The 10680-nt window shown below is 46.9% G+C and overlaps 1 protein-coding gene across 1 annotated transcript; it reads right to left on the bottom strand.

The window, feature by feature from the left end:
* Positions 1–1639: 1639 nt before the first annotated feature.
* LOC137164981 (putative olfactory receptor 10D4) lies at positions 1640–3397 on the bottom strand. The gene is made up of 3 exons (XM_067566052.1): positions 3393–3397; positions 2848–3036; positions 1640–2378 (listed from the first exon to the last, which is right to left on the bottom strand). Exons 1-3 carry the CDS (start codon positions 3395–3397, stop codon positions 1640–1642), a joined length of 933 nt encoding a protein of 310 aa, XP_067422153.1.
* Positions 3398–10680: the final 7283 nt, after the last annotated feature.

Here is a 10680-nt window from a genome sequence, read left to right on the forward strand (position 1 = left end):
GAACAGTCAACACGGATTCACCAAGGGAAAGTCATGCCTGACCAACCTGATTGCTTTCTATGATGAGGTGACTGGCTCTGTGGATGTAGGGAAGGCGGTGGATGTGATATAGCTTGACTTTAGCAAAGCTTTTGATACTGTCTCTCACAGTATTCTTATCAGCAAGTTAAAGAAGTATGGGTTAGATGAATGGACTATAAAATGGATAGAGAACTGGCTAGAGCATAGGGCTCAACGAGTAGTGATCAATGGCTCCGTGTCTAGCTGGCAACCGGTCACAAGCGGAGTGCCCCAGGGGTCGGTCCTGGGGCCGGTTTTGTTCAACATCTTTATTAATGATCTGGAGGATGGGATAGATTGCACCCTCAGCAAGTTTTGCAGACGACACTAAGCTGGGGAGAGTGCTAGATACCCTGGAAGGTAGGGATAGGATACAGAGTGACCTAAACAAACTGGAGGATTGGGCCAAAATAAATCTAATGAGGTTCACCAAAGAAAAGTGCAGAGTCCTCCACTTAGGAAGGAAGAATCCCATGCACAGCTATAGACTGGGGACCGACGAGCTAGGCAGCAGTTCTGCAGAAAAGGACCTGGGGGTAACAGTGGATAAAAAGCTGGATATGAGTCAGCAGTGTGCCCTGGTTGTCAAGAAGGCTAATGGCATATTGGGCTGCATTAGGAGGGGCATTGCCAGCAGGATGCGGGAAGTGATTATTCCCCTCTATTCGGCATTGGTGAGGCTGCATTTAGAATATTGTGTGCAGTTTTGGTCCTCCCACTACAAAAAGGATATGGACAAGTTGGAGAGAGTACAGCGGAGGGCAACAAAAATGATTAGGGGGCTGGAGTACAGGACTTATGAGGAGAGGCTAAGGGAACTGGGCTTGTTTAGTCTGCAAAAGAGAAGAATGAGGGGGGATTTGATAGCGGCCTTTAACTACCTGAAAGGGGGTTCCACGGAGGATGGGGCTAGGCTGTTCTCAGTGGTGGCAGATGACAGAGCAAGGAGCAACGGTCTCAAGTTGCAGGGGGTGAGGTCTAGGTTGGACATTAGGAAAAAGTTTTTTACTAGGAGCGTGGTGAAGCACTGGAATGGGTTACCTAGGGAGGTTGTGGAATCTCCATCCTTAGAGGTTTTTAAGCTGAGGCTTGACAAAGCCCTGGCTGGGATGATATAGCTGAGGTTAGTCCTGCTTTGAGCAGGGGGTTGGACTAGATACCTCCTGAGGTCCCTTCCAACTCTAATATTCTATGATTCTATGATATTGAAGAGAATTTTTTTCTTCCCTTTCTTGAGTTTGCAGAAGTTGCTGCCCTGCCTTCTGTAGATTTGTGCAATGAGGCTGAGACTTTCATAGTCAGCTATGAGATTTGGATCTCCAATTCCTATTAATTTTAATGCAGACTGAGAGTGCCTATCTCTTAGGCAGCTTTGAAAATGTCAGCCTTAAATCACATCCAAGACAGCTAGACGCTTTTAGGAGCACTTTTATAATTTCTAGAGCTCCAGATAGATAGCTGGGACTGTATGGGGAAGGAGAGACAGAGACTCTCACAGAAGCCACATAAGAGCCATGCGGATGAATTTGTAGACATATTTCAATGCTCACCCACATGCTACTTCTGCAGATGCAGCACATCAACGTGCAGTCGTCTGACCCCCTTTCAGTTTCCTCAGAGCCCCTTTCACCTCCTTGTTCCTCAGTGTGTAGATGACTGGGTTCAGCATGGACGTTACCACATCGGCAGAGATCTGCAGAGCGGTCACCAGCGCTTTGCTCAGCTGTGGCTGTGTGTAGACCAGGGTGCAGGGCCCAAAGTACAGCGTCATCACCGTCAGATGTGAGGTGCAAGTGGAGGCTGCTTTGCGTCGTCCTTCGGCTGAGTTCATCTTCAGGATGGAGTAGATGATGCGGACGTAGGACATGAGGATGAGTAGTAAGCAGGTCATGGGCACCATGCCAATATTGGTGAAGCTCACGGTCTCGATGACGTACGTGTCCTCGCAGGCCAGCTTGGCCACAGGGAAGGTGTCACAGAAGTAATAGTCCACCACATTGGGCCCACGGTTGGGCAGCGTGAAGGTCAGGCTGGTGAGAATGGTGGCATGAAAGGAGCTGGTGACGCAGGTGCCGGCAGCCAGGATGGCACACACCCTCCAGTTCATGATGATCAGGTAACGCAGCGGGTGGCAGATGGCCATGTATCTGTCAAAGGCCATGACTGTGCAGAGCAGGCCCTCAGTGCAGCCTAGGAACTGGAAGAAGAAGACCTGGGACATGCACCCTCCCAGCGAGATGGTTGTACTCTTGGTCCAGAGATCAACCAGGAATTTAGGGGTGCTGATGGAGGCGAATCCAAGGTCCACCACAGAGAGACTGCAGAGGAAGAAGTATATTGGGGTGTGCAGGTGGGAGTCAGCGAGGATGGCTGATAAAATGAGCAGGTTGCCCAGGAGGGTGCAGAGGTAGAAAGCTAAGAAGCTGATGAAGAGGATGGTCTCATGGCCTTTGGTGTTGGGGATCCCTAACAGAATGAATTCAAACACCACAGTGCGATTCTCCATTTCCATGCGAGACGGGGTCATTCCTGGAAGCACAGAGAGAATGCAGCCAGATTAGCAATCTCAATAAATTATGGTTTGTTTATTCCGTAGCACACCACAACTTAATCTACAAGGGTAAACCTTTCTAACTATCATAATTTAGGTGAAAGTGTGTGGAGAATCAGGACTCTAATATTTCATTGAGTCTATTTCATGCTCCTCAATTTTATTTTCCTTTCTTCTTTTCCATTCAACCATCTTCTATCTATTCAGTTCTTATAGATCATACTAGGAAGAAATACAGGTGAGTGTGCAGATGGGAGTCAGTGAGGATGGCTGATAAGATGAGCAGGTTGCCCAGGAGGATGCAGGGGTAGAAAGCTAAGAAGATGATAAAGAGGATGGTCTGGAGGCCGTCAGTGTTGGGGATTCCTAAAAGGATGAAATGAGTCACCACTGTGTGGTTGACCAACCTCACAATGGACTCATTCCTGGGGTAGGGGAGAGAAATAACGTCAATGAGGTTAGTGAAACCAAAAAAATAACATCCTTTTTATACCTTCTATGCTCACCCTTCCTTCCACTGCCGCCACTTTACTGCATGTCACCTCATTACTCCCTTTCATTCGTAGTAGTTTATATTTACATCATTTTCATGCCTTTTGGGATCAGGTCCTCATTGTGAAGTGTAGATCTCAGAAAGAGAAAATGTCTGCCTTCAAGATCTTACAATCCAAAGACGAGCAGACAAAGGGGATGTCCTATTCTATTCTACTCTATTCCAGTCTCATCTCTTCTCTCCTATCCTCTTCTAATTTCTTCAACTCTATTCTATACAGGCTCTTACCCCATCTTTATCACCACAGTATCTTAGATTTTTCCATTGGTGGATGAGGGGATGTGACCAACGTTTGTCATATGTGGTTTGTTCCTTCTCTCATCCTCTCTGCACAGGGATTATTGCGTGTGCAGTGGAGTACTTTGTTTTGTCAGGGATTCATTTTTATCAATGTAGGTGCTGCTCTGTGTTTGTGTTAAAGGAGAGGGTGCGGATGCAACAAACAAACAAATGAATCTGGTGAAAAATTGTCCCAGCTTTGTTAATGATATGAATTGTTTGGCATTTTTTATGTGGATAAGAGAGACAGGGAAAAGGAAGGAAGAGGAATAGCAACAGCTTGTCATCTGCTCAGCCATGATCAGCAGGCTGCATTCTGTAACTATCACAACAGGGGATTTTTAAGGTCAGGTTAGAAGGACAATAATGAAGTGTCTATTTGCATTTTCTAAGGGAGCTTTCCCCATGCATGAGAGGTGCTATTGGAAGGGAGAAGGGGCCGTGTTGGGTTTATCACCTACTGGCTACACTACAGAGCTTACAGCAGCGTCTCTGTAGCACTGCTAGTACAGACAGGCTAAGCTGATGGGACAGAGCTCTACTGTCATGTTAAATACTCCAGCCCCCGTGAACAGCAGTGGCTATGTCAGTGGGAGAAGCTCTCCCGTCGACACAGAGTTGTCCACACCAGCGCTTAGGTCGGTGTAACTTACGCTGGCTTATTCAACCCCCTGAACAACGTAACTTATACCGCCCTAAGCTGTGGTGTGTACATAGCCACACAGAGATTAACAGAGAGAGGGAGATAAATGATACACAGCCACAAGAGAGACACAGGCAGACAGGCACTGCAGAGAAATGCATGGACAGATGGATGGATGGATTTTTCTCTAAAGAAAATATTTGGGTGACATCGTCCTCGAGTGAGGCAGAGACTGACAGATTTCAAGACAGGAAGAGACTGAGGGTGAGAAAGAAAATCTTTACCAGACCAGATGTCTTACACTGGCTGCATTGTGAGAGGACGATCCAGTTGAATGGAATTTTCCTCTTCCCTCTGGCCGTGACCCCTGTGTAGAAGTGTCCAGATTTCTTACCCAAAACAGCACATCACACAGCAGAGGTGCCCGGTCTGTGCTTTTGTTATCCAGCCTGCAGACCTAATCATCTCCGAAGGTAGCCAGGGATGTCCACAGCCTATTGCCACAGGCTGCTGCAGAGCCCCAGAGCTTTTTCACAGCTTCCCACAGCCTTTAGACTGTCCATGGTCTTTAAATCACCCAAAGTCCCTTTGGGACCCGGTCTCTGAATCCCCTCCAGGCTCCTGGTCTGAGACCTCAGCAGAGCCACCAATTAATTGAGATTTTGCGTCATTTTAGAAGACACCCACAGACCCCCAGGACCAGCAGCTCAGCTGGCATAAATAAAGGTAGCACTATTAACCTGAAAGGGCCGGATCCTCATCTCCACCAGGCTGCAGTTTCTCCTCTCACTCGGCATGATCTGAATCCTGAGTAACTCCATTAGGTTCAATGGGCTGATTCCCCTCTGTCACTCACCCTGGTGGTGTAAATCAGGACTAACTCCATTGGACTCAAAGCAGCTATGGAGATTTACACCAGCTGAGAATGTAACCCATAACTGATGAGGGGACATGGGATGTTACTTATCATCTAGTCTCTCCCGCCATGTAACACAAGCCAGCAAATTCCACCCAGGAGTGTGAAATAGAAGTGAACTGGGCCAGGTGTTCACCTAGTGGTCTCTGTCACCAACAGATCTTTCTCCTTGGTTTGTATTAGCTGCTGCTCCTGTGCCCCCTTCTGTCTCTTTGTGCACCTGGATGTAGTCATGCAGTTGTGTGATATCTGTGAGGGTGAAAGTCAGCGCTGTGCAGATTGACAGCGTATGTCCCATCCACCACTTGGAATCACTTTTTGCTATCCAGTACAGACTGGCAGTATAGCGGTCCCTAGTAACTCCAGGAAGATCATGGCCCCAATGTCCTGGGTGCTCCTCAGACACAGCATGAGACAGTGCCTGCCTTTCAGAATTCACAAACATAGGAAGGGTTACCAGCCCATTTTACAAGGGGGAACTGAGGCACAGAGCATTTGAGGGTGAGATTTTCAAAGGAGCCAGGCTCCTAAAACTCATTCTAGTGCAGTGGGCTTTGGGCTCCTAACTCCTATTTGCTTTCTTGAAAATCTCAGACTGATTGAATTGTCTGAGGTCACAACAGGAGCGTGTGGAGGAGCCGGGAATCTGACCCAGCGGTCCAGGATTCCAGTCTGAGCATTACCCCCAACACCATCCCTTCTCCTTCCACTGGGATGAACATCACTCTGCGTCTTTCTGGGTCTCGGGCATGTTCTCTTACCCAGCCCTTTGCACAGCCAGTGTTCGTGGGGAAAGGATCTTTGGAGAATTAAGGTTCATTTAACTTAACAAAGCTGCCCCTTCACTAGCCTGGTAAGGCTCGTCTTGCACCTCTACTGTGCCTCGATGCTAAAGGCTTAGCAGCGGTTAGCTACATCGCTGGCATAGCCTGTAACCTAAACCAGTCCATAGACCCCACACACAGAGGGTGTGACAGAGCCAGGGAAGCAGGGCTGTGTTAGGGGTTTGTCAGCACTGAGCTCATGGATCTGTTTGCTGCTGCCATAGCAGAGTAGTGTCAGTAAGGCCCTTTCCAATTATTTTAATCGCTGTCATTTCTTGCTATTCCTGTGGTGGGCGTCTTATTTGGGAGCCGGACTGAAGTGGCAGAAGGCAGAAGTTATAATTAGTCTCTGTAGACAGATTATCCCAGCTCAGTCGTAACATACCATGACGTGGAATGGCCTTTGGGGTTAATTAAAATGCAGATGTTCTAATGAATGCCCGGGGGGCCCTTATCACTGTGCTGGGTAGCAGCTCCCAGGTTACTCTTGGCTGGCACCAGCTGAGTTCCATGTGTCATTGCCAAAAACACCAGGGCTGGAGCTGCATTTTACTCTTTTTACTTGTATTCTCACTGTTCCTATCAGAGGTGGCTGGGACCTGCTGATGGTGGGCAGAGGGCACGGTTCAAAGACACACACACGCTCTGCTCTCAGCTGCCCCTCCCTGCAGCTCCCACAGCAAAGTGTTCCCTTCTCCATCTCCCCGTGGCCGCAGTTTGCAGCCTGCCCCAGAAGTCACTGGACGGGGGGGGCCCTGGCCATCAAACCCTGGCAGAAATCTGCACGGTCACCTGACCCCTCATGCCACCACCCTGGATAACCTCTGATTCTTATCATTGGTATTATGGTTAGACCTACAGACAGGAACTCAGATGTGGGCCCTGTCGTGGAAAAGATCACACAGCTTCTCTTTTGGGTCTGATCTTTTTTTTTTTTTGACAGACATACACAGACTCATGGCCATGGGAAGGCCCCGGACAGCGGAGGGTTACCGTGCTTTTATCAGGAGCCCCTCTTACCGAGTTAATGCCTATGGCTTATATAGAATAGCTTTTTACATTAGACCGCATAGTGGAATTTCCCTTACAAGACAAGTCTGACAGTTACTTCCTTATCTATTGCACAAATCTAACAATTACCGCTTATCAGTCACAAGAATAACCAAGTATAATTAACTATAAGAGCAGACAAGTGCGAGAAAAAACAGATTACTTAAGCAGATAATGGCAAAAACAGCTTACAAAGCAATTAGCAGTCTTCAGTATATTTTTTCATCCATAGTTATGCTAACTTACATTTTCATCAGTTATTTCAGTGTAAGGCCTACCAAGCCTTGCTTTTGTGCTTCCACATTTCCCCCCTTTGGTGCTTGTAGCACCACATTTATAAGCTTATTTGCATTAATCCATTTACCTCCTTGTCTTCTTCTTCCTTCTCTTTTAGTACTTTTGCGTATACCAGTTGGACCATCTGTTTTATTTCTGTGGTCTTTATACTTTTCTGGGTTTGAGTTACTATACATTGACAACAACAGTTGAAGAACATGAACAGTACATATATTCCTATTATTATGCCAAGGAACAATAGTAACCCTTGAACAATTTTGGAGCCTAGATTCCCTAACAAATCTCCAAACCAGCTCCAAAGACTCCAATTTTCAGTCTGGTGTAATTTGGCAGTGGCATCTTGTATCTTGGTTAAGGCATTATAAATTCCTTCTTCATTATCAGGGACATAGGCACAACATTTTTTCCGATTATGGCACATACCCATCCCTTTGCTGCTAACACCATGTCTCGAGCCATTTTATTTTGTAAGACCATTTGCCTTATTTCTGAAACTTCAGTGGTGACGAATTTAAAAGCTTCAGTGGTTCCATTTGCTACCTCCTCTAATACTAATGCCACTCGTCTAAGTTATTTTATGGTTCGTCCTACACCATAGCTAGGGAAGGTTATGGCAAAGAATCTATCATTCTCAGTTATTTCTCTTTTAGACCAGTGAGAGTTTGGTGATGTAACAAGGTCTCCTTGAACATGCCTTATGGCCGGATTTAAATATGCCTTACAACATCTACCAGCCCATCCCCATGGCCGATATTTATAAGCCTGAGTGCCACATATCCAATACTGTCCTAGCATAGGATTTTGAGTATAACAAGCACTTGGGGTTGTACCCCCTATGGTCATCTCACATTGATGGTCTGGTACCTCTCCTAAGGTTTTAGCTGTCGGATTCGTTCCGACTATAGCTCCACACACATAACACAGAGGAACCGAGTTGTTAGGGTTTACTACTGTGATATAGTGAAGGCAGAAGGCTCTAAAAAAGTGATTGAAGGGAGATATGTAAGCCTCAGAATGCTCCGGGCTCTGTTCCCTGCAGTTTAGCTGAGAGTCATTAGGGGGCAATAGGAGCAGCTGGGGCTAATTAGGGACCAGCCAGGTGCTCCATAAAAACCCTCTGACCCAAACAGACAGGGCACGAGCTGGGAGGAGCAGGAGTGCCGTGCTGTGTTGTGTGTAGGAGTACTGATTGCGAGGAGGAACAGACCGGAGTGCAGAGATTCTGTGGAAGAGCAGGCTGGAGGAAGGTACCAGGCTCAAGAAACCAGAAGAAGGGGGAAAATTAGCCCAGGGGAAGAGAGTTTGCAGCTGGGAACACGGTGCCAGCAGCACATAGCTGCTTCTCACAGGGCCCCTGGGCTGGGACCCGGAGGAGTGGGTGGGCCCGGGTCCCTACCCCCTCCTCGGGGAAACTGGAGTGGCTGGAGACGCCCTGACCTACTACAAGCAATGGAAGCGTGAGGCCCACTAGGGTGTACTCGGCTATCTGCCACACTACTCTAATAAATTCAGTTATATTTCGTTTTATGGGATTCCAAGTTGCATTCCAATTGTGAGGGCTTTGGTCAAACACCTCTTTTGGCGTCCCTAGGGGAACTGGTACAGGGATCATGAGAATTTCTCCTTGAGCATGAATGGGAAGATGGGCACAAACCCAACAATTTGAAACGTTAACATCTTTCGTATATTGATTTCTGTAGTTAGGAAAGTATTTCCTTTAACAAAGACTGTGAGGCTAAGGGTCCATATAAGAAAGTGCTGCATTTTGTACCGCTTATACTGTAGCAGTGAGATATTGGAGACCATAGACACCCTGGGTTTCGCCTCCTGGTGAGTTCACCAATGTGTCCCACTATTATGGTGCCGTACTATTTTCCAACTCGCCCTTGCCTGCTACAAATGTTGGCCTAAAGTCTTAAAACTTTGGTTCCATTTTACAATAAGCATTAACACAATCAACACCATTAAACAAAAAGCAATTTGTCCTTGTCTCGTCTCTAAGTCCCAATAGTTGTCAAGAATAGTCCATGGATTTGTAGAGTTTTCAGGGGAAGAATTGTTGTAGAACATTGGATTGGGGTTAAGTTCTGCTTCTCAAATTATATGGGTGAGGTTGTAGCATGCCTTTTTCCCTCTGATGTGGCAAATCCTCTTCCTGTGCAGGGGAGAGGTTACGAGCACTTACACCCTGCTCCTCTGACCTTATTTCTTCAGGTGCAGAGGTCCTTTTACAGTGTGAGGCATGTATCCAGGACTGGTGGCCTTGGCACTTTACAGCAGTGTTAGTGGTGAGGAGTACCTGGAATGGACCCTTCCAACATGGTTCCAGGGCTGACTTTCTCTGGTGGACTTTTACGTAGACCCAATCTCCAGGTTGGAGGGAGTCGCAGGGTTCCGTTGCAAGTGTTGGGAGGATTTCTTGAACCTGTGAGTAGACAGACTAGATACATTGTATTAACATTTTACAATAGTCCAGTATCACATCATCCGTTAACTGTAAGTCAAATTCTTGCGGATTTGGTGGAGGGGTGTGTGGCAGTCTCATAGGTCTGGCCATAAGGATCTCATGTGGAGATAGTCCAGACTTCCGGTCAGCAGTGCTTCTAATATACATGAGAGCTATGGGTAGGGCATCTGGCCGCTTCAGGCTAGTTTCTGCACATATTTTAGCTAATCTAGTTTTCAGATCAGAATTTTTTCTTTCCACAGCTCCGCTAGACTGGGGGTGGTATGCACAATGCAGGTGTTGTTGAATTCCTAAGGCTTTACATAAGCTCTGAATGACCTGTCCTGTGAAGTGAGTTCCTCTATCACTGTCCAAAATGAGGGGCAACCCAAACCTAGCTATGAATTCTCTCAACAGTTTCTTGGCGACGGTTACTGCGGCTGCTCACTTACAAAGATATGCTTCTACCCATCCCGAAAACATATCAACTATGACTAACACATATTCAAAATTACAACATTTAGGCATTTGGATTAAATCCTTTGTAAATTCACAAAAGATCCCCACGGAGGAGGCTGTGCTGAGGGTTTCATCTTTTCTTTCTGGCATGTTATGGGCCAGACAGATAGGACAGGTTCCGCAGTACTGTTGCACTATGGAAGAAAAATGTGGGGCAAACCAATTGCGCTGTACTGTAGAAATCATCCCCCCATTGCTCGTGTGAGCCACTGAATGGGTCACATGGGCAAGGTAGGGTAAAAGGGCCTTGGATGCTACCAGGCGGACATCCAGGGAGCGCCACAAGGTATCCGGGTGCAATTGGCACACTTGTCATAGCCAGTCCTCTTTTTCTTGTTCTGAAGCCTGATCTTGTAGTTCTGTTAAGTTAGTAAGACTTGCCAGGGGCGACTGGTCTGATGAAAGGAAAAAGTTATTGAAATCTGGCACAGGAGGGCCGGAAAGGGCCGCATTCCTAGATGCCTGATCATCTAGGGCATTTCCACGTGTGACATCATCATAAGGGGTAAGGTGGGCTTGACATTTAACAATGGCTAGGGTGG

The sequence above is a fragment of the Emydura macquarii genome, unplaced genomic scaffold (genome assembly GCF_026122565.2).
Source record: "Emydura macquarii macquarii isolate MOO-44397 ecotype Brisbane River unplaced genomic scaffold, CSIRO-AGI_Emac_v2 contig_2702, whole genome shotgun sequence".
In the NCBI taxonomy this organism is placed as follows: Eukaryota; Metazoa; Chordata; order Testudines; family Chelidae; genus Emydura; species Emydura macquarii.